The following is a 25,082-nucleotide window of genomic DNA, read 5'->3' on the forward strand; positions in this document are numbered from 1 at the left end:
GTTTGGTCTCCGGAGTGTGATATTGCTTTCAACACTTTGAAAGAGAAATTGATCACTGCTCCAATTCTGACTCCACCTGATGAATCCAAGCCGTACGAGGTCTTTTGTGATGCCTCTCTCCAAAGTCTTGGCGCAGTATTGATGCAAGAGAAGAAAGTTGTTGCTTATACCTCTCGCCAGTTGAAGCCTAATGAGAAGAACTACCCACTCATGATCTCGAGTTGGAGGCAGTTGTGCATGCTCTTTTGACTTGGAGACATCTTCTATTGGGAAGAAAAGTGGACATTTTCACTGATCACAAGAGTCTCAAGTACATCTTCACTCAGCCTAATCTCAACCTCAGGCAAACTCGTTGGGTCGAAATGATTCAAGAGTATAATCCGAGTATTGAGTATACTCCAGGCAAGGCCAATGTGATTGCTCACGCATTGAGCAGAAAGGCCTACTGCAACAGTCTGATTCTCAAGCCTTATCAACCCGAGCTTTGTGAAGATTTCCGCAAACTTAATCTGCAAGTTGTTCCTCAAGGTTTCCTTGCCAACCTTCAAGTATCTCCTACCTTGGAAGACCAGATTCGCCAAGCCCAGCTTCTTGATGCTATGGTGAAAAAGGTGAAGATTGGGATTGCCAAGAGTCAGTCCAAGTACAAGTGCTACCGCCTTGATGATAAGGACACTCTTTTCTTCGAGGATCGTATTGTTGTGTCCAAAGGTGAACTTCGTAAAGTGATCATGAACGAGGCTCACAATTCTCTCCTCTCCATCCACCCTGGGAGCACGAAGATGTATCAGGACCTCAAGCAAGCTTATTGGTGGACTCGAATGAAGCGTGAGATCGCTCAATTCGTGAATGAATGTGATGTCTGCAGAAGAGTCAAGGCAGAACACTAAAGGCCAGCTGGTCTCCTCCAACCTCTTGCCATTCCAGAATGGAAGTTTGACCACACTGAAATGGACTTCGTGACTGGGTTTCCAAAGTCCAAGCGTGGCAATGATGCTATATTCGTTGTCATCGACAAACTCACCAAAGTGGCTCACTTTCTGCCTATCAAAGAGTCGATCACTGTAGCTCAATTGGCGGAACTCTATACCTCTCGTATTGTCTCTCTGCATGGTATTCCTCAAGTGATCTCTTCAGACCGTGGCAGCATCTTTACCTCGAAGTTTTGGGATTCTTTCCAGAAGGCCATGGGCACCAACATCCGCTTCAGCACAGCTTTCCATCCTCAAACAAGCGGTTAAGTCGAGCGTGTCAACCAGATTCTTGAAGATATGCTCAGGGCTTGTGTGATCTCCTTCGGCATGAAGTGGGAGGATTGTCTTCCTTATGCTGAATTCTCCTACAATAACAGTTTTCAAGCAAGTTCGGGCAAGGCCCCATTCGAAATCCTGTATGGCAGGAAGTGCCGTACCCCTCTCAACTCGTCTGAAACCGGTGAACGTCAGCTTTTGGGTAATGACTTAATCACGGAGGCAGAAGAAATGTGCAAAGTCATTCGTGATAACCTCAAAGCAGCCCAATCCCGCCAGAAGAGCTACTATGATAGTAAGCACCGTGATTTGGCTTTCGAGATCGGAGATCATGTTTACCTCCGTGTCTCTCCTATGAAAGGTACTCGTCGCTTCGGTATCAAAGGGAAGCTTGCCCCTAGATACGTGGGACCTTTCAAGATTGTCTGCAAGAGAGGCGACCTCGCCTATCAACTCGAGCTTCCTTCAAACTTTGCAAATGTTCATGACGTGTTCCATGTCTCTCAGCTTCGAAAGTGCTTCAAGACTCCTGACCGCACCGTCAACTTCGAGGACATTGAGCTCCAAGAAGATCTCTCCTATCGTGAGCACCTAGTTGCTATTCTTAAAGAGACTGAACGCAAGACTCGCAACAAGTCAATCAAATTTCTCAAAGTCAAGTGGTCACACCATTCCGACCGTGAAGCTACCTGGGAATGCGAGGATCACCTCCGTTCTGAGTACCTGGAGTTCTTTCAGCCCTAGATCTCGGACGAGATCCTTTCGTACTGGTGGAGTGTTGTAACACCCCGGATGTAACTTTCCCAATTTGTACTCCAACTCTTGTCGTTTCCGGCGTTAAGTTATTTTATTTCCTCGGGTTCGGGTCTTTGTCTCCGTGTGTTGTTGATGTTGTCATGCATCTCATATCATGTCATCATGTGCATTGCATTTGCATACGTGTTCGTCTCATGCATTTGCGCTTTTTCCCCGTTGTTCGTTTTGCATTCCGGCGCTTCGTTCTCCTCCGATGGTCATTTCTAGCTTTCTTTCGTGTGTGGGGATTAAACATTTCCGGATTGGACCGAGACTTGCCAAGCGGCCTTGGTTTACTACCGGTAGACCGCCTGTCAAGTTTCGTACCATTTGGACTTCGTTTGATACTCCAACGGTTAACCGAGGGACCGAAAAGGCCTCGTGTGTGTTGCAGCCCAACACCCCTCCAATTTGGCCCAAAACCCACCAAACTCTGCTCCATCATCTAGAGTGTTCAATCACGATCATGTGGCCGAAAACCGCACCTCATTTGGACTCTCCTAGCTCCCTCTGCCTATAAATATGTGGCCTCCCCCGAAATTTTCGCGGATGAAACCCTAGCTTCGTCCTCCTCGCGCCCGGACAAATCTTCCTCGCCGTCGGACATGTCCGCGCGCCGCGCCGGACCAATCCCCGCCTGCCACGTCAGCACGCCGGACCTCCTCTCTCCTCCCCGCCGCTGAAGCCCGCCGGCCCAGATCCGGCCCGCGTGGGGCCGAACCGGGCCAGACCCCGCCGCCCCGCCCGCGACCGCCCGTCGCCGCCACGGCGCATCGCCGCCTGCCTCCTCCACCGGCCGTCGCCGCCACTCCGCCTTGCCGCCATACCCCGTCGCCGCCACCGCGCGCAACCGCCGCCGCCGAGCTCTGCCACTTCTCCGCCGCCATCCGCGCTCGGCCGCCGCCCTTCTCCTCGCGCGCCAGCGCCGACCTTCGCCGCAGCGCCGTCCTCCCTCCGGCCGCCATCATCCTCTCCGGCGAGATCCGGTGGATCGAGACGAGATCCACCGGGATCTCATCCAAACACTCGTCTCGGATCCGCACCGCTCCGTCCCGCGTTGACTTTCGCGGAGGTGAAATTTCTTCTAAGTCCCGAAAATTTCAGTCCATATGCCCATGTTCGCGGCTCCATAACTTTGCATCCGTAGCTCCGATTCATGCATATAGCACATCAAAATGTTCATCTCAGAGAGTACATCATTTCATTCCATTGCATCATTTTCATTTGAGCTCATCTTGATGTCCGAAATGCTGTTAGAAGAGGGCTACTTGAGTTAATTGTCAGATCTGCTACTCCGTTTAGCACTTTTGTCATTTTTGCCATGATTAATGTGTGCATGCTATGACCTAATGCCCTACATGTGTTTTGTTAAGGGTTTTGTCATATTTCCAGAGGTGCAGCCCATGTATTTTTAGGATGTGTGAGGTGATTTGTGCAAGCTTGCAAAGTGGTGCACTTGCTAATTCTGTTTTCAGGGACTTAGTGATTTCACTAAGTCCTGGAGCTGTTTATCTCATGATGCCATATGTTCATGTTGGTTCCTAGTGATCCATGCCTCTTTTGAGGATGATCAGTAAGGGAGTTTTGTTAATATTGTAGTGCTCTATCCATCCATGTCTTTGTTTGCAATTATGGAGCACCCTAGCTTGAGTCAATCGAGCTCTACTTTTGCTACTTTGTGAATCTGGGCAGATTGTCAACTTGTTTGCAATTTTGCCGGTGTTATTGTAGTTGATCCATGCATGCTATGCCATTGTTATTGCCATGTCTAACTTGAATTTTGTGCCTTCTTAAGGTATGTATGCTTGTCTTGCCATGACTTGCACCGTGGTGAGTGCATCGAGCTCGTAAACATGCCCTCATGAGTTATGTTTCAGCATGTCCCAGTTTTTCACTAAGTCTGAAAACTGATTATGTTTTTGCTATGTTCGTGTGCTTGTTAGTATATTTTGTGATCCCTTGTGGCTCAAGGTCACTAAGGGACTTGTGTTAATCTTGTTGAGTAGCTCCATGCCATGTCTTTCTTTGTCATGTTCAGGTCCTGTAGCATGTTGTTTTGTTGCTCCGAAGAGGGCTATATGATCTGAAATTCCAGACAAGTGTTAATTTCACTAAGTCTGAGATCTGTTTTACCATTTGCGTTTTTGCCATACTTGTTTGAACCTCCTAATGGATGAATTGGCCGTAGCTTAGTGCTATACTTTTGTTAAGCATCTTGAATGCTTCCCTGCCATATATTTTGATGCCATGTTTGAATGCTGTAGCATGTTCATCTCATTGCATTTAGGTGCCTACTTGCTGTAAATCGCAGACCGGTGTCATATTTGAATCGCTTGCCATTTCCAAACCGTAACTCCGTTTCCGGTGATCTTTATATCGTTTTCAGGAGATTTAATCTCATATTTGTAGTGGCACACTTGGATTTCCAAGTTGAGGCCAGGTTCATGCATTTCCTGTCATATCTTGCATTTTGCATCCCGCATCGCATTCCGCATAGCATATCATCATTTCATCATATTGCTTGGTCTTGCACGTGGTTGATTGTATCCTTGTTGCTTATTTGTCTTGTTTGGGTAGAGTCGGGAGACGAGTTCGCTAACGAGGAGCCCATTGAGTTTGCTTTCGAGGATCCAGTCAACTCTGACAACTGTGCAGGCAAGATGATCATACCCTCGAAATCACTACTATCTTTGCTATGCTAGTTTGCTCGCTCTTTGCTATGCCATTGCTACGATGCCTACCACTTGCTTTCAAGCCTCCCAAAATTTCCATGTCAAACCTCTAACCCACCATTGTCCTAGCAAACCGTTGATTGGCTATGTTACCGCTTTGCTCAGCCCCTCTTATAGCGTTGCTAGTTGAAGGTGAAGATTGGAGGCCGTTCCTTGTTGGAACATTTATTTACTTGTTGGGATATCATTATATTATCTTGTTATCTTAATGCATCTATATACTTGGTAAAGGTTGGAAGGCTCGGTCTCTCGCCTAGTGTTTTGTTCCACTCTTGCCGCCCTAGTTTCTGTCATATCGGTGTTATGTTCCTGGATTTTGCGTTCCTTACGCGGTTGGGTTATAATGGGAACCCCTTGATAGTTCGCCTTGATTAAAGCTTTTCCAGCAATGCCCAACCATGGTTTTACCATTCGCCACCTAGCCCCTTTTTCCCTTGGGTTACCGGAGCCCAAGGGTCATCTTATTTTTAACCCCCCCCCCGGGCCAGTGCTCCCTCTGAGTGTTGGTCCGAACTGAGCTGCCTGCGAGGCCACCTCGGGGAAACTTGAGGGTTGGTTTTACTCGTAGCTAGTCTCATCTGAGTGTGCCCTAAGAACGAGATATGTGCAGCTCCTATCGGGATTTGTCGGCACATTCGGGCGGTGTTGCTGGTCTTGTTTTAACCTGTCGAAGTGTCTTGAATTACCGAGATACCGAGTCTGATCGGAACGTCTTGGGAGGAGGTCTATTCCTTCGTTGACCGTGAGTGCTTGTCATGGGCTAAGTTGGGACTCCCCTGCAGGGATTTGAACTTTCGAAAGCCGTGCCCGCGGTTATGGGCAGATGGGAATTTGTTAATGTCCGGTTGTAGATAACTTGAACCTAAACTTAATTAAAATGAATCAACTGAGTGTGTTACCGTGATGGCCTCTTCTCGGTGGAGCCCGGGAAGTGGACACGGTGTTGGAGTAATGTTTGCGCATGTTGTTCTCTAGTTTCTCGCTCGTGCTTTGCCTCCTCTTCTCGCTCTCTTTTGCGAATAAGTTAGCCACCATATATGCTAGCCGCTTGTTGCAGCTCCATATATTTACCTTGCCTTACCTATAAGCTTAAATAGTCTTGATCGCGAGGGTGCGAGATTGCTGAGTCTCTGTGGCTCACAGATTACTATTACACCAGATGCAGCGCCCGATGATTCCGCTCCAGGAGACGCGTACGAGCTCAAGTGGGAGTTCGACGAAGACTCTCAACGTTACTACGTTTCCTTTCCCGATGATCAGTAGTGGTGCCCAGTTGGGGGTGAACGGGACCGTTGTCGCATGTTGGGTTCTCTTTTATTTTGGCGCCGTAGTCGGGCCATGAGTGTTTGGATGATGTAATGTTATTTATGTACTTGATTGACGTGGCGAGTGTAAGCCAACTATGTTATCTCCCCTTTTATTATTACATTACATGGGATGTTTGTGAAGATTGCCTAACTTGCGACATATGCCTTCAATGCGATTATGTCTCTAAGTCGTGCCTCGACACGTGGGAGCTATAGTCGCATCGAGGGTGTTACAATAGACTTGCAAGATAGGATCAAGAACTCTCATATATTTATGAAAACATAATAGGTTCAGATCTGAAATCATGGCACTCGGGCCCTAGTGACAAGCATTAAGCATAGCAAAGTCATAGCAACATCAATCTCAGAACATAGTGGATACTAGGGATCAAACCCTAACAAAACTACCTCGATTACATGATAAAGCTCATCCAACCCATCACCGTCCAGCAAGCCAATGATGGAATTACTGACACACGGCGGTGAGCACCATGAAATTGGTGATGGAGGAAGGTTGATGTTGTTGGGGAACATAGTAATTTCAAAAAAAATTCCTACGTACACGCAAGATCATGGTGATGCATAGCAACGAGAGGGGAGAGTGTGATCTACGTACCCTTGTAGATCGACAACAGAAGCGTTTGGTTGATGTAGTCGTACGTCTCCATGGCCCGACCGATCAAGCACCGAAACTACGGCACCTCCGAGTTCTAGCACATGTTCAGCTCGATGACGATCCCCGGGCTCCGATCCAGCAAAGCGTCGGGGAAGAGTTCCGTCAGCACGACGGCGTGGTGACGATATTGATGTACTACCGTCGCAGGGCTTCGCCTAAGCACCGCTACAATATGACCGAGGTGGAATATGGTGGAGGGGGGCACCGCACACGGCTAAGGAACGATCACGAAGATCAACTTGGGTGTCTACGGGTGCCCCCTGCCCCCGTATATAAAGGAGCAAGGGGAGGAGGCCGGGCGGCCCCTATAGGCACGCCAGGAGGAGTCCTCCTCCTAGTAGGAGTAGGAGGGGGAAAGAAGTGGGGAGGGAGAGGGAAAGGGGGGCGCCGCCCCCCTCTCCTAGTCCAATTCGGACCAAGGGGGAGGAGGCGCGTGGCCCACCTCTGGCAGCCCCTCTATCTCTCCATTAAGGCCCATATGGCCCATTACTTCTCCCGGGGGGGTTCCGGTAACCCTCCGGCTCTCCGGTTTTCTCCGAAATCACCCGGAACACTTCCGGTGTCCGAATATAGCCGTCCAATATATCAATCTTTATGTCTCGACCATTTCGAGACTCCTCGTCATGTCCGTGATCACATCCTGGACTCCGAACTAACTTTGGTACATCCAAACTCATAAACTCATAATATAACTGTCATCAAAACCTTAAGCGTGCGGACCCTACGGGTTCGAGAACAATGTAGACATGACCGAGACATGTCTCCGGTCAATAACCAATACCGGAACCTGGATGCTCATATTGGTTCCTACATATTCTATGAAGATCTTTATCGGTCAGACCGCATAACAACATACGTTGTTCCCTTTGTCATTGGTATGTTACTTGCCCGAGATTCGATCGTCGGTATCTCAATACCTAGTTCAATCTCGTTACCGGCAAGTCTCTTTACTCGTTTCGTAATACACCATCTCACAACTAACTCATTAGTTGCAATGCTTGCAAGGCTTATGTGATGTGCAATACCGAGAGGGCCCAGAGATACCTCTTCGACAATCGGAGTGACAAATCCTAATCTTGAAATACGCCAACCCAACATGTACCTTTGGAGACACCTGTAGAGCACCTTTATAATCACCCATTTACGTTGTGACGTTTGGTAGCACACAAAGTGTTCCTCCGGCAAACGGGAGTTGCATAATCTCATAGTCATAGGAATATGTATAAGTCATGAAGAAAGCAATAGCAACATACTAAACGATCGGGTGCTAAGCTAATGGAATGGGTCATGTCAATCAGATCATTCACCTAATGATGTGATCTCATTAATCAAATAACAACTCCTTGTTCATGGTTAGGAAACATAACCGTCTTTGATTAACGAGCTAGTCAAGTAGAGGCATACTAGTGACACTCTATTTGTCTATGTATTCACACATGTATTATGTTTCCGGTTAATACAGTTCTAGCATGAATAATAAACATTTATCATGATATAAGGAAATAAATAATAACTTTATTATTGCCTCTAGGGCATATTTCCTTCAGTCTCCTACTTGCACTAGAGTCAGTAATCTAGATTACACAGTAATGATTCTAACACTCATGGAGCCTTGGTGCTGATCATGTTTTGCTCGTGGAAGAGGCTTAGTCAACGGGTCTGCAACATTCAGATCCGTATGTATCTTGCAAATCTCTATGTCTCCCACCTGGACTAGATCCCTGATGGAATTGAAGCGTCTCTTGATGTGCTTGGTTCTCTTGTGAAATCTGGATTCCTTTGCCAAGGCAATTGCACCAGTATTGTCACAAAAGATTTTCATTGGACCCGATGCACTAGGTATGACACCTAGATCGGATATGAACTCCTTCATCCAGACTCCTTCATTTGCTGCTTCCAAAGCAGCTATGTACTCCACTTCACATGTAGATCCTGCTACAACACTTTGTTTAGAACTGCACCAACTGACAGCTCCACCGTTTAATGTAAACACGTATCCGGTTTGCGATTTAGAATCGTCCGAATCAATGTCAAAGCTTGCATCAACGTAACCTTTTACGATGAGCTCTTTGTCACCTCCATATATGAGAAACATATCCTTAGTCCTTTTCAGGTATTTCAGGATGTTCTTGACCGCTGTCCAGTGATCCATTCCTGGATTACTTTGGTACCTCCCTGCTAGACTTATAGCAAGGCACACATCAGGTCTGGTACACAGCATTGCATACATGATAGAGCCTATGGCTCAAGCATAGGGAACATCTTTCATATTCTCTCTATCTTCCGAAGTGGTCGGGCATTGAGTCCTACTCAACTTCACACCTTGTAACACAGGCAAGAACCCTTTCTTTGCTTGATCCATTTTGAACTTCTTCAAAACTTTGTCAAGGTATGTGGTTTGTGAAAGTCCAATTAAGCGTCTTGATCTATCTCTATAGATCTTAATGCCTAATATGTAAGCAGCTTCACCGAGGTCTTTCATTGAAAAACTCTTATTCAAGTATCCCTTTATGCTATCCAGAAATTCTATATCATTTCCAATTAGTAATATGTCATCCACATATAATATCAGAAATGCTACAGAGCTCCCACTCACTTTCTTGTAAATACAGGCTTCTCCAAAAGTCTGTATAAAACCAAATGCTTTGATCACACTATCAAAGCGTTTATTCCAACTCCGAGAGGCTTGCACCAGTCCATAAATGGATCGCTGGAGCTTGCACACTTTGTTAGCTCCCTTTGGATCGACAAAACCTTCTGGTTGCATCATATACAACTCTTCTTCCAGAAATCCATTCAGGAATGCAGTTTTGACATCCATCTGCCAAATTTCATAATCATAAAATGTGGCAATTGCTAACATGATTCGGACAGACTTAAGCATCGCTACGGGTGAAAAGGTCTCATCGTAGTCAATCCCTTGAACTTGCCGAAAACCTTTTGCGACAAGTCGAGCTTTGTAGACAGTAATATTACCGTCAGCGTCAGTCTTCTTCTTGAAGATCCATTTATTCTCAATTGTTTGCCGATCATCGGGCAAGTCAACCAAAGTCCATACTTTGTTCTCATACATGGATCCCATCTCAGATTTCATCGCTTCAAGCCATTTTGCGGAATCTGGGCTCACCATCGCTTCTTCATAGTTCGTAGGTTCATCATGATCTAGTAGCATGACTTCCAGAACAGGATTACCGTACCACTCTGGCGCGGATCTCACTCTGGTTGATCTACGAGGTTCATTAGTATCTTGTTCTGAAGTTTCATGATCATCATCATTAGCTTCCTCACTAACTGGTGTAGGTGTCACAGAAACAGTTTTCTGTGATGCACAACTTTCCAATAAGGGAGTAGGTACAGTTACCTCGTCAAGTTCTACTTTCCTCCCACTCACTTCTTTCGAGAGAAACTCCTTCTGTAGAAAGTTTCCGAACTTAGCAACAAAAGTTTTGCCTTTGGATCTATGATAGAAGGTGTATCCAATAGTTTCCTTTGGATATCCTATGAAGACACATTTCTCCGATTTGGGTTCGAGCTTATCAGGTTGAAGCTTTTTCACATAAGCATCGCAGCCCCAAACTTTCAGAAACGACAACTTTGGTTTCTTGCCAAACCACAGTTCATAAGGCGTCGTCCCAACGGATTTTGATGGTGCCCTATTTAACGTGAATGCGGCCGTCTCTAGAGCGTGTCCCCAAAACGATAGCGGTAAATCAGTAAGAGACATCATAGATCGCACCATATCTAGTAAAGTACGATTACGACGTTTGGACACACCATTACGCTGTGGTGTTCCGGGTGGCGTGAGTTGCGAAACTATTCCACAATTTTTCAAATGTACACCAAACTCGTAACTCAAATATTGTCCTCCACGATCAGATCGTAGAAACTTTATTTTCTTGTTACGATGATTTTCAACTTCACTCTGAAATTCTTTGAACTTTTCAAATGTTTCAGACTTATGTTTCATTAAGTAGATATACCCATATCTGCTTAAGTCATCTGTGAAGGTGAGAAAATAACGATATCCGCCACGAGCCTCAATATTCATCGGACCACATACATCTGTATGTATGATTTCCAATAAATCTGTTGCTCTCTCCATAGTACCGGAGAACGATGTTTTAGTCATCTTGCCCATGAGGCACGGTTTGCAAGTACCAAGTGATTCATAATCAAGTGGTTCCAAAAGTCCATCAGTATGGAGTTTCTTCATGCGCTTTACACCGGTATGACCTAAACGGCAGTGCCACAAATAAGTTGCACTATCATTATCAACTCTGCATCTTTTGGCTTCAACACTATGAATATGTGTGTCACTACTATCGAGATTCAATAAAAATAGACCACTCTTTAAGGGTGCATGACCATAAAAGATATTACTCATATAAATAGAACAACCATTATTCTCAGATTTAAATGAATAACCGTCTCGCATCAAACAAGATCCAGATATAATGTTCATGCTTAACGCTAGCACCAAATAACAATTATTTAGGTCTAATATTAATCCCGAAGGTAGATGTAGAGGTAGCGTGCCGACTGCGATCACATCGACTTTGGAACCGTTTCCCACGCGCATCGTCACCTCATCCTTAGCATTCGCTTAATCCGTAGTCCCTGTTTCGAGTTGCAAATATTAGCAACAGAACCAGTATCAAATACCCAGGTGCTACTACGAGCATTAGTAAGGTACACATCAATAACATGTATATCACATATACCTTTGTTCACCTTGCCATCCTTCTTATCCGCCAAATACTTGGGGCAGTTCCGCTTCCAGTGACCAATCTGCTTGCAGTAGAAGCACTCAGTTTCAGGCTTAGGTCCAGGTTTGGGTTTCTTCTCTTGAGTAGCAACTTGCTTGCCGTTCTTTTTGAAGTTCCCCTTCTTCTTCCCTTTGCCCTTTTTCTTGAATAGTGGTCTTGTTGACCATCAACACTTGATGCTCCTTCTTGATTTCTACCTCCGCAGCTTTTAGCATTGCGAAGAGCTCGGGAATAGTCTTATTCATCCCTTGCATATTATAGTTCATCACGAAGCTCTTGTAGCTTGGTGGCAGTGATTGGAGAATTCTGTCAATGACGCAATCATCTGGAAGATTAACTCCCAATTGAATCAAGTGATTATTATACCCAGACATTTTGAGTATATGCTCACTGACAGAACTGTTCTCCTCCATCTTGCAGCTATAGAACTTATTGGAGACTTCATATCTCTCAATCCGGGCATTTGCTTGAAATATTAACTTCAACTCCTGGAACATCTCATATGCTCCATGACGTTTAAAACGTCGTTGAAGTCCCGATTCTAAGCCGTAAAGCATGGCACACTGAACTATCGAGTAGTCATCAGCTTTGCTCTGCCAGATGTTCATAACATCTGGTGTTGCTCCAGCAGCAGGCCTGGCACCCAGCGGTGCTTCCAGGATGTAATTCTTCTGTGCAGCAATGAGGATAATCCTCAAGTTACTGACCCAGTCCGTGTAATTGCTACCATCATCTTTCAACTTTGCTTTCTCAAGGAACGCATTAAAATTCAACGGAACAACAGCACGAGCCATCTATCTACAATCAAGCATAAACAAGCAAGATACTATCAGGTACTAAGTTTCATGATAAATTTAGGTTCAATTAATTTACTTAAAGAACTCCCACTTAGATAGACATCCCTCTAATCCTCTAAGTGATTACGTGATCCAAATCAACTAAACCATGTCCGATCATCACGTGAGATGGAGTAGTTTCATTGGTGAACATCATTATGTTGATCATATCTACTATATGATTCACGCTCGACCTTTCGGTCTCCGTGTTCCGAGGCCATATCTGTATATGCTTGGCTCGTCAAGTATAACCTGAGTATTCCGTGTGTGCAACTGTTTTGCACCCGTTGTATTTGAACGTAGAGCCTATCACACCCGATCATCACGTGGTGTCTCAGCACGAAGAACTTTCGCAACGGTGCATACTCAGGGAGAACACTTCTTGATAATTAGTGAGGGATCATCTTATAATGCTACCGTCAATCAAAGCAAGATAAGATGCATAAAAGATAAACATCACATGCAATCAATATAAGTGATATGATATGGCCATCATCATCTTGTGCTTGTGATCTCCATCTCCAAAGCACCGTCATGATCACCATCGTCACCGGCGCGACACCTTGATCTCCATCGTAGCATCGTTGTCGTCTCGCCAATCTTATGCTTCCACGACTATCGCTACCGCTTAGTGATAAAGTAAAGCATTACAGCGTGATTGCATTGCATACAATAAAGCGACAACCATATGGCTCCTGCCAGTTGCCGATAACTCGGTTACAAAACATGATCATCTCATACAATAAAATTTAGTATCATGTCTTGACCATATCACATCACAACATGCCCTGCAAAAACAAGTTAGACGTCCTCTACTTTGTTGTTGCAAGTTTTACGTGGCTGCTACGGGCTTAAGCAAGAACCAATCTTACCTACGCATCAAAACCACAACGATAGTTTGTCAAGTTGGTGCTGTTTTAACCTTCGCAAGGACCGGGCGTAGCCACACTCGATTCAACTAAAGTTGGAGAAACTATCACCCGCAAGCCACCTATGTGCAAAGCACGTCGGGAGAACCGGTCTCGCGTAAGCGTACGCGTAATGTCGGTCCGGGCCGCTTCGTCCAACAATACCGCCGAACCAAAGTATGACATGCTGGTAAGCAGTATGACTTATATCGCCCACAACTCACTTGTGTTCTACTCGTGCATATAACATCAACATATAAAACCTAGGCTCGGATGCCACTGTTGGGGAACGTAATAATTTCAAAAAATTTCCTAGGTACACGCCAGATCATGGTGATGCATAGCAACGACAGGGGAGAGTGTGATCTACGTACCCTTGTAGATCGACAACGGAAGCGTTTGGTTGATGTAGTCGTACGTCTCCACGGCCCGACCGATCAAGCACCGAAACTACGGCACCTCCGAGTTCTAGCACACGTTCAGCTCGATGACGATCCCCGGGCTTCGATCCAGCAAAGCGTCGGGGAAGAGTTCCGTCAGCACGACGGCGTGGTGACGATCTTGATGTACTACCGTCGCAGGGCTTCGCCTAAGCACCGCTACAATATGACCGAGGTGGAATATGGTGGAGGGGGGCACCGCACACGGCTAAGGAACGATCACGAAGATCAACTTGTGTGTCTAGGGGTGCCCCCTGCCCCCGTATATAAAGGAGCAAGGGGAGGAGGCCGGCCGGCCCCTATAGGCGCGCCAGGAGGAGTCCTCCTCCTAGTAGGAGTAGGACTCCTACTAGGAGGGGGAAAGAAGTGGGGAGGGAGAGGGAAAGGGGGGCGCCACCCCCCCCCCTCTCCTAGTCCAATTCGGACCAAGGGGGAGGAGGCGCGCGCCCACCTCTGGCAGCCCCTCTCTCTCTCCATTAAGGCCCATATGGCCCATTACTTCTCCTGGGGGGGTTCCGGTAACCCTCCGGCTCTCCGGTTTTCTCCGAAATCACCCGGAACACTTCCGGTGTCCGAATATAGCCGTCCAATATATCAATCTTTATGTCTCGACCATTTAGAGACTCCTCGTCATGTCCGTGATCACATACGGTACTCCGAACTAACTTCGGTACATCAAAACTCATAAACTCATAATATAACTGTCATCAAAACCTTAAGCGTGCGGACCCTACGGGTTCGAGAACAATGTAGACATGACCGAGACACGTCTCCGGTCAATAACCAATAGCGGAACCTGGATGCTCATATTGGCTCCTACATATTCTACGAAGATCTTTATCGGTCAGACCGCATAACAACATACGTTGTTCCCTTTGTCATCGGTATGTTACTTGCCCGAGATTCGATCGTCGGTATCTCAATACCTAGTTCAATCTCGTTACCGGCAAGTCTCTTTACTCGTTTCGTAATACATCATCTCGCAACTAACTCATTAGTTGCAATGCTTGCAAGGCTTATGTGATGTGCATTACCGAGAGGGCCCAGAGATACCTCTCCGACAATCGGAGTGACAAATCCTAATCTCGAAATATGCCAACCCAACATGTACCTTTGGAGACACCTGTAGAGCACCTTTATAATCACCCATTTACGTTGTGATGTTTGGTAGCACACAAAGTGTTCCTCCGGCAAACGGGAGTTGCATAATCTCATAGTCATAGGAACATGTATAAGTCATGAAGAAAGCAATAGCAACATACTAAACGATCGGGTGCTAAGCTAATGGAATGGGTCATGTCAATCAGATCATTCACCTAATGATGTGATCTCGTTAATCAAATAACAACTCCTTGTTCATGGTTAGGAAACATAACCATCTTTGATTAACGAGCTAGTCAAGTAGAGGCATACTAGTGACACTCTGTTTGTCTATGTATTCACACATGTATTATGTTTCCGGTTAATACAGTTCTAGCATGAATAATAAACATTTATCATGATATAAGGAAATAAATAATAACTTTATTATTGCCTCTAGGGCATATTTCCTTCAGATGCTGACGATGGTGACGGATTCCCCTCTTCGGAGCCCCGAACGGACTCCAGATCAGCCCTCCCGAGAGAGTTTAGGGCTTGGCGGCGGCTCCGTATCGTAAAACACGATGAACCCTTCTCTCTGATTTTTTTCTCCCCGAACACGAATATATGGAGTTGGAGTTGAGGTCGGTGGAGCCTCAGGGGGCCCATGAGGCAGGGGGCGCGCCCCCACCCTCGTGTACAGGGTGTGGGCCCCCTGATGTAGATCTTTCTTCCAGTATTTTTTATATATTCCAAAAATAATCTCCATTGATTTTCAGGTCATTCCAAGAACTTTTATTTCTGCACAAAAATAACACCATGGCAATTCTGTTGAAAACATCATCAGTCCGGGTTAGTTCCATTCAAATCATGCAAGTTAGAGTCCAAAACAAGGGCAAAAGTGTTTGGAAAAGTAGATACGACGGAGACGTATCAGAGACTGAAGGAAATATGCCCTAGAGGCAATAATAAAGTTATTATTTATTTCTTCATATCATGATAAATGTTTATTATTCATGCTAGAATTGTATTAACCAGAAACATAATACATGTGTGAATACATAGACAAACAGAGTGTCACTGGTATGCCTCTACTTGACTAGCTTGTTGATCAAAGATGGTTGAGTTTCCTAGGCATATACATGAGTTGTCGTTTGATCAACGAGATCACATCATTAGGAGAATGATGTGATTGACATGACCCATTCCGTTAGCTTAGCACTTGGTCGTTTAGTTTACTGCTATTGCTTTCTTCATGACTTATGCATGTTCCTATGACTATGAGGTTATGCAACTCCCGATTAGCGGAAGAACACTTTGTGTGCTACCAAACGTCACAACATAACTAGGTGATTATAAAGGTGCTCTACAGGTGTCTCCGATGGTGTTCGTTGAGTTGGCATAGATCGAGAATAGGATTTGTCACTCCGGTTGTCAGAGAGGTATCTCTAGGCCCTCTCGGTAATGCACATCACTATAAGCATTGCAAGCAATGTGACTAATGAGTTAGTTACGGGATGATGCATTACGGAACGAGTAAAGATACTTGTCGGTAACGAGATTGAACTAGGTATTGAGATGCCGACGATCGAATCTCGGGCAAGTAACAGACCGATGACAAAGGGAACAACGTATGTTGTTATGCGGTTTGACCGATAAAGATCTTCGTAGAATATGTAGGAACCAATATGAGCATCCAGGTTCCGCTATTTGTTATTGACCGGAGATGTGTCTCGGTCATGTCTACATAGTTCTCGAACCCGTAGGGTCCGCACGCTTAAAGATCTGTGACGATCGGTATTATGAGTTTTTGTGTTTTGATGTACCGAAGGTAGTTCGGAGTCCCGGATATGATCACGGACATAACGAGGAGTCTCAAAATGGTCGAGACGTAAAGATCGATATATTGGACGACTATGTTCAGACACCGGAAGTGTTTCGAGAGGTTTCAGACATATACCGGAGTACCGGGGGGTTACCGGAACCCCCCGGGGGAATATATTGGGCCTAATGGGCCTTAGTGGGAGAATAGGAGGGGCGGCCAGGGCAGCCACGCGCCCCTCCCCCTCTAGTCCGAATTGGACAAGGAGGGGGGCGGCGCCCCCCTTTCCTTCTCTTCTTCTCTCCCTTCCTCTCCAACTCCTACTCCTACTTGGAAGGGGGAGTCCTACTCCCGGTGGGAGTAGGACTCCTCATGGGGCGCGCCATAGGAGGCCGGCCCTCTTCCCCTCCTCCACTCCTTTATATACGGGGAGGGGGGCACCCCTTGGTGACACAACAATTGATCATTGATCTTTTAGCCGTGTGCGGTGCCCCCCTCCATCGTAATCCACCTCGGTCATATCGTAGCGGTGCTTAGGCGAAGCCCTGCGTCGGTAGCTTCATCAACACCGTCACCACGCCGTCGCGCTGATGAAGCTCTTTCCGGAAGCTCTACTGGATCGTGAGTTCGCGGGATGTCACCGAAATGAACGTGTGCTGAGCGCGGAGGTGCCGTACGTTCGGTACTAAGGATCGGTCGATCGTGAAGATGTACGACTACATCAACCGCGTTGTCATAACGCTTCCGCTTACGGTCTACGAGGGTACGAAGACGACACTCTCCCCTCTCGTTGCTATGCATCACCATGATCTTGCGTGTGCGTAGGAATTTTTTTGAATTTACTACGTTCCCCAACACGGCTTCGGCCGCCACTCGCTGCAAACGTGGGAGGCGCACCTTCTATTCGAGGCCAACGTTCCGGCGCCTCCAGACATGCGTGCTAGGCCGACAGGATGGAGGCGCAGCACCGGAGGCGTCCCCATCCCCCCACCGGTCGTCGTCACGCGCCTCGATTACTTCGCCGGCGAGGTCGGCCGCGTTCAGTCGTCGTTGACCAAGGAACAGCGCGCCTCCCCGCAGTACGCCGCCGACAACCACGAGGCATGGGCGGCATACTTCCAATGCCGTCAGGAGCAACGCCTCTCCTCCACCAACGGGGCGCCGGTGGTGGCGGGCGGCCGGTGGAACAGCGAGGGCCGACGCCTGTGGTGGTCCGTTCCCGACCGGACGCTCCGCGAGGTTCTCGCGCACCTCGAGGGTGGCAACAACCCACCGCTCACATACCCTCGAGGACTGGTCGTCGCTCCGGTGCCCCGCCGCGGCGCCGGGCAATGGATGCCAAGGAGGTTTGTCTCCGTTTCGTCGCCCTCATCCCGTTCCTCCTCCCACTCCTCCTCCCACTCCTCCGGCTCTCCGGCGGTGTTCGGCGTCAAGGCCGAGCCCGCAGCGGAGACCCCGCTCGGTCGGCGCACCCGCTCGGCCGACATCGTCATCAACGAAGGAGGCGGCCGCGCCTCGTCCTCGGCTCCTCCCCGACTCGTCAAGCCGAAGACGGAGCCAGGGCTCCCCGTCGTGAAGAAGGAGCCCGGGCTCGCCAGCGGCGTCAAGGAGGAGGTGCTCGACGACGAAGCGGCCCTCAATTGGGTGCGCGACGACTGGGTGCTGATGGAGAGGGAGCGCCAGTGCGCCGTGCTCGCGTGGTTCGAAGCTCGTCGCCATGGCCGGGACGAGGGAGGCATCGTCGTCCTCGATGACAGCAACAATGACGACAACGCGCCGCCACCGTCTGTTCGGCATGGAGACGCCGGATAGGGGTCCAGCAATGGCGGCCGCGCCATCAAGAAGGAGAAGGCCGCCGATGACGACGAGGACGGCGGCGACTTCGCCGCGCTGCTCGAGTTCTTCGCCCCATAGATTAGTTCTTTAAATAATTTATGTAAAACGCCGAACATGTTTAATATGAATATCAAGTTTACCGGATTTTAGCCTAACTTTGCCGAATTCAGCTTTTTTAAAATAAAATAAAACACGTCCGGGGCGACCCTGGGGCGAGCGGCTGGGAACCCGCTCGCCCCCGTGCCGATTTAAGCGCCGGCTCGCCCCTACGGGGCGCGTAAAATCGCCGCCTGGGGGGCCAACGGCTGGAGATGCTCTTAAGCAGGTAGATGTGCAGAACTCGTCTCCATGGTGTTATGTAGAAGTCTACTTGTGCCAACCACAAGGTCATGAGAATTCTAAAGTTCCACATTATGTCTACAAGCTTGATAAAGCCCTATATGGTGTCAAAGAAGCACTCAGAGTTCGGAATTCAAAACTCAGACCAAGTTTCAGGAAATTGGTTTCATTGCTTTGAAATCATACACTGCACTGTTCATTTTCGACAAATCTATAGTAACATTGGTTGTGATTATTTATGTTGATGATATTATTGTCACCAACTTTTCACAATATGTTATTTTAGCCTTACTCACGGATCTCAACGCTGAATTTGCTCTCAAAGATTGCGAGATTTGCATTATTTTTGGGGCATTGTAGTAAGGAGGAGAAAAGTTAATCCACTTCTAACCCAAAACAAATATGCCAATCCAAATTTTGTTGAAAACAAACATGCACACATGCAAGTCATGGCCTACTCCACCCTTGGTTATTGAAAAACTTTTGGCCCATGTTGGTTACCCTCTTAGTGACGAGGGTTCTATAAGATATGTGAGTGATACGTGAGTACAGTAGGCGATCTTCAGTTTAAAACTCTCACGCCTACCTCTTCTAGCCAGGAGACGAGGGTTCGATCCTCTTCGAGCCCATGTGCGGGGCTTGACCCCCTGCTTTTTTTCATTTTGTTTTTTATCTTTTCTTTTCCCATTCTGTTTTTGTCCTATTTTAAATGAATTCAGGATTTCCAAATTTCAAAAGTTGAGTGTTTTCACAAAAAATGTTGAAGAAATAATAAAATGTTTGTGAATTTTTTATCTTTTCTTTTCCCATTCTGTTTTTGTCCTATTTTAAATGAATTCAGGATTTCCAAATTTCAAAAGTTGAGTGTTTTCACAAAAAATGTTGAAGAAATAATAAAATGTTTGTGAATTCAAAAAATGTTTATGAAATCATAAAATTTTTGTGGATTAAAAAAAGTTGGTGGTTTTACAAAAATGTTCGTAAATTATAAAAAAAATCATGATTTGGAAAAGAATGGTTGGGCAATAAAATCGTGTTCATGATTTTGAAAAAACTGATCGTGTATTCAAAACATATTCGGGAATCTGAAAAAAATTGTAAATGAAATTTTAGAAAATGTTCACAAAAATTCAAAAAAACACGAATTTTAATTTTGTTGCCAAATTTTCAAAAAAATTCATCGATTCAAATACTATTTTTTGAGTCAATTTTTTTTCATGAATTCATAAACTGTTCATGCATTTCAAAAAATGTTCTTAACAAAAGTAATGTTTGTATTTTTTTTGAGAAAATCCAAAAAAAATGTTTGTCGATTCAAAAGTATTTTCTGTCTCGGATTTGATTAGTTTTTGAAAAGTCTTTATATGTCTAGGCGTTGGGAGTAGTTCACGGTCGATGCGGTTTGTTTTTAAAGCTTTAAAATTCCCTTGCGCAACATAATGACAAGTGTGGCGTGCAGTGGCAAGCCCACAGCCTTGGGATTTACCACGTCAAATGCATTGCGATCCTGTGGACATCGCGAGTATCGTCCGCAAGGGTGGGAAGAAAGATAAGTGACAACATACTGAGCCACCGTGTTAAAATAGAGGACGCTCATATGTCAAGGTATTGAGTCATACTTATATTTGGCCAGCGCATAATTGTTTTTGTCTCCCGTTGCAACGCACGGACATACTGTATTTGCTAGTAGACCTAATGAGCATAATCATATTTTCTTACTACTCATTGTTCATTTTGCTACTTTAACAACAATATTATGTACTCCATTTCGAAGCATGGAGTGCTTCCTTACTCAAGTTCAAATGCAAAGCCGACCACTACCTCCATTTCGGGTGCGCAGGAGGTTTTGCCAAAATTTGACAATTCAGATATGTTAGGCACAAGGACATTAACTCTACCCAATTTCAGGTCAAAAAATTAACTCCACCCAAGTAGGAGTACTACCTCCACCAGAACTCCCTTTGCATGCAGCCAGTGCATTCAAGTTTCTCTTGTCATTTTTTGGCAATGCCTGGGAAGAAATAGGAGTGAATTACTCGCATTAAACAACTACATGCTCATCCTGGTCGAGGTGCAACGGCTGAAACGCCCAAATATACAGCGCAGCGGATGGGGCAACTGAAGCAAACAAAAATGATCAGCTCATGCTATTAGTGTGTGCTGCTGCTACTACTAGTAGTAGTACTTTATGGCATGTCATCAGTGCCACGATCCTCAAAACTGAAAGCCACGGCCTCTCCTCTGCTCTAGACCTGGCAGGCAACCAGCCAGCCCCTTTCCCCCCCCCCCCCCCTGGTTTTACAGCCCTCTCCCATCATCATTTGGAATCGGAATCCTGTTTGTGTGTCTGTCGATTGCTTGTTCCCGTGATCTTCCTCCATCCTAGCCTAGCCCCCCTCATCGCAGGTCAATAACACCCGGTCATCCTCCAAGTATCTTGTCACCTGGCTCATCCTTTCCAGGTTCTTGCTTGCCGCACAGCCCCCTATTAATGCTTCCTCCTGTCAATCTCATGCTCAAATCCGCCTTTCTCCCCCCGTCTGGTTGCCGCTTGCTTGTTTTCGAAGCTGTTCCGATTGGCTATGTTGATGCAAGAGTTTTCATCTTGATTGACTTGAGGTGTTCTTGATTGGGCAGCCTTGCTCTGTTCGTCGCTTGGCTTTTCTTTTCGGTAATCCCTTCCCCGAGCCCTGAATTTGAGCTGGTTCTTGGTCCACGAAAGCAACGTCGATTTAGGGAAAAAGATCTTCCGTCTATAAAATATTTTGTCCTGATCTTAATTCCCTGCCATGTATAGCAGGGTTGGCGCTAGTTCTTGATTGGTGGGAAAGAAAACGCTCGTATTAATTCCCGGCCAGTTTTTGATCGGTTCTTGTTCCAAAGGTCGGCAAGGAATCCCAAGCTCCTGCCATCGACCGGCTCCCTATCCGACCAAGCTAGCGAGCGGGCGTGCGATCGGAATAAATGGGGGTCGCCGGCGGCAGCGGCTGCGTGGCCAAGGCGGCGGCGGTGGCGGTGGTGGTGCTGTGCATGGCTCGGTGGTCGGCCGGTGGCATGGGCGTGAACTGGGGCACGCAGCTGAGCCACCCGCTGCCGGCGAGCACGGTGGTGCGGCTGCTCAAGGACAACGGCTTCGACCGGGTGAAGCTGTTCGACGCCGAGGACGGCATCCTGGGCGCGCTCAAGGGGTCGGGGATCCAGGTGATGGTCGGCATCCCCAACGACATGCTCTCCGACCTCGCCGGCAGCACCAAGGCCGCCGAGCGCTGGGTCACGGCCAACGTCTCCAAGCACGTCAACGACGGCGTCGACATAAGGTACATTTGCTTCTGTGTTCTTTTTTCCTTTTCTTCGCTGTTTTTCCTTTTGTCCACGTCGATTTGGTCGAAGAAATATATCCCTGGCCGCTTGACAAGAAAATGAACGGCTTCGATGCATAAATTTTCCTTGTTCAATGCAGAAATTGAATGGCTTCTAATTAAAGGCTCCACTAGTGTAATTTTTCCAGTGGAATTCATGTGTATCCTGTGTACTACTCCACTCCCTCAAGATTTTACATTTGTACTCTTTTTTTCTGAACCAAAAAACCTTGTGTGGTAGTCGCCTAAGTTCTGGTCAGTTCGGGCGAGTTGTGCAGTGGGGTCCAGCCACAACTTTGGCATGCTACATCACACATTAAGGTTAAGGCGATCCTTTCTATCTTCTCCAGATGTCTGTCTTAAAACAAGTTGCGCAGCAGCAAGCTAGCAAGTGTTGCTGTCAAACCAAATCAGAAGCTTCAAAAGACATCGAGCAAAGCTAGCTTGCTAGGCCCCTTCACTTTAACGGGGAAGACCACAGCGCCAAGCAACTGAAATTCTCGTCTGCCCATAATTCTTTTTTCCTTTGCAACCAACAATTGTTTATATTTTAAAAGATTCCAATTTCTCGCAAAACATTTTGATTGAAAACAAATGACATGTGTGAATTCGGCAGTGTTTTTTATGCTTGCAATGTTCCATGGAAAACGTTTTTGTGCTTAAATTTTACTTTTGAAGCACTTCTTCTGGTGAAAATTTAAAGCATTTTCAAATTTCCACTACTCATGACGGGAGCACTTGCATGTGCCATGCATATAAAAGTTAGGCTTTCCTTCTTTCCTTGTCGTGCACTTCCTTCGCCAAGTGCTTACCTTAGGGTGAAAAACGATAACCCTATCTCTTTTGGTGATACTGATTCTGCCACTGCCGTGGGTTTGCCCTGATTGAGGCATCAATTTATCGGCAGTGAACAAAAGGCTGAAAGCTCAAAAGAAACCACAGCCGCTCCGAGAGAGAGTTTGACACGTTGGGCAATAGACTCATTATCTGCATCTATGTGCTTTTCAAAGTTATCTTGTCAAAGTCCAGCAATCCAGAAAGGTCATGCACCATCTCCAATTCTCCATGTATCTGAATTATTACTGCTTTTTCGCGTAGAATTATTACAGCCTTGTTGCCTGTGAATTTTTTGTGTTCGAGATTATTGGGTTATTCAATTCTGATTTTTCCATTATGGAGGTAAATTTCTTTTGTTCAAAGGAAACAAAACTTTCATGGCCGTTCAGCTGTCCCAATCTTCGTCTCACGAATATCCAGCTTCATTGCACAAATAATTCTCAAGACATTCTTTTTTGGGGGAAATGATCATCATGAGAACTCAGCATCAGGAACCTGTGTGCCAAATAATTCTTAGCACAAATATATAGTGACTATTTCTTGTTTGTGTGTGTGTATTTTTCCATGGTCGGTCATGCCATCATATGTGATGCAGATATATATCACAATCATCTCACCTCATATTCCACCTCTAATCACGATGCATTTAGCAGATTGCTCTGAAATTTAAATCACAGCAGCCAATTGTTGCCGTGCCAGTCCTGCTACTGAGTAACAACACTGACGCGATCGGTGACGGGTGCAGGTTGGTGGCCGTCGGGAACGAGCCGTTCCTGCAGACGTTCAACGGCACGTACCTGAACACGACGTTCCCGGCGATGCAGAACATCCAGGCGGCGCTGATGGCGGCCGGGCTGGGCGGCCAGGTGAAGGTGACGGTGGCGCTGAACGCCGACGTCTACCAGTCGGCGACGGGGAAGCCGTCGGACGGCGACTTCCGTGCGGACATCCACGGGCTCATGCTCGACATCGTGCAGTTCCTGGCGTCCAGCGGCGCGCCGTTCGTGGCCAACGTGTACCCGTTCATCAGCCTGTACGCGGACCCCAACTTCCCGCTGGACTACGCCTTCTTCCAGGGCTCCACCTCGCCGGTGGTGGACGGCGGCGTGACGTACCAGAACACCTTCGACGCCAACCACGACACGCTGGTGGCGGCGCTGCGCAGGAACGGGTTCCCCAACGTGACCGTCGTGGTCGGCGAGGTCGGCTGGCCCACGGACGGCGACGCCAACGCCAACCCGGCGTACGCGCAGCGGTTCAACCAGGGCCTCCTGGACCACGTCGCCTCCGGGAAGGGCACGCCGCTGACGCCGGGCGCCCCCGTCGACGCCTACCTCTTCAGCCTGATCGACGAGGACAGGAAGAGCATCCAGCCGGGCAACTTCGAGCGCCACTGGGGCATCTTCTTCTACGACGGGAAGCCCAAGTACCAGCTCAGCCTCCGCGGCAACGGCGGCGGCATGCTCGTGCCGGCGAGGGGCGTCGAGTACCTCCAGAGGCGGTGGTGCGTGCTCAAGCCCGGCGCCGACCTCGGCGACCAGAAGGTCGGCGACAGCGTCAGCTACGCCTGCGGCAGCGCCGACTGCACCAGCCTCGGGTACAAGACGTCGTGCGGCGGCCTCGACGCCAAGGGCAACGTGTCGTACGCGTTCAACAGCTACTACCAGACCGAGGACCAGGACGACCGGGCCTGCGACTTCCGCGGACTCGCCACCACCACCACCGTCGACCCCTCTACCGGGACGTGCCGGTTCATCGTCGGGATCGCCCCGACCAGCGCGGCGACGAGGAACGTCGCCGCCAGGGCAGCGGCCGTCCTCTTCGCGGTGTTGCTCGCGGGCGTGTTCTGAGTTCAGGATCGTGGTCGATGCTTTATTAGTTTAGCTGTCAATCTTTCAGCTTTTCCTTTTTCTTGGCAGAAATAGTTGTTCATCTTGATTGTCATTCGTGAGTAGGGTGTGAGCCGTATCCGGTGGAGTTATTGCATCTTTCTTTCTTTTTTGCCACCTTGGACATGCTAAGAAAATACAATGAGAAATACATGGTTTAGTAGCCTGCATATAGCACTACACCGTAATTTGTCCTCGTATAAGGTACGC

At 47.3% G+C, this 25,082-nt stretch overlaps 1 protein-coding gene across 5 annotated transcripts; it reads left to right on the plus strand.

The window, feature by feature from the left end:
- Positions 1-21,046: 21,046 nt before the first annotated feature.
- LOC125509588 (glucan endo-1,3-beta-glucosidase 5-like) lies at positions 21,047-25,042 on the plus strand. 5 transcript variants are annotated; one of them, XM_048674583.2, is made up of 3 exons: positions 21,047-21,458; positions 21,588-22,104; positions 23,729-25,042. In XM_048674583.2, the coding sequence occupies exons 2-3, from the start codon at positions 21,752-21,754 to the stop codon at positions 24,831-24,833; spliced, it is 1,458 nt and encodes a 485-aa protein (XP_048530540.1). In that variant the 5' UTR covers positions 21,047-21,458; positions 21,588-21,751; the 3' UTR covers positions 24,834-25,042. The 5 variants fall into 5 exon arrangements, with proteins under 5 accessions (XP_048530540.1, XP_048530543.1, XP_048530542.1 ...); XM_048674586.2 differs by having other exon boundaries at positions 21,671-22,104; XM_048674585.2 differs by having other exon boundaries at positions 21,047-21,249.
- The last annotated feature ends 40 nt before the right edge of the window (positions 25,043-25,082 follow it).

The sequence above is a fragment of the Triticum urartu genome, chromosome 5A (genome assembly GCF_056163025.1).
Source record: "Triticum urartu cultivar PI428250 chromosome 5A, HENAU_Tu73, whole genome shotgun sequence".
Taxonomy (NCBI): Eukaryota; Viridiplantae; Streptophyta; class Magnoliopsida; order Poales; family Poaceae; genus Triticum; species Triticum urartu.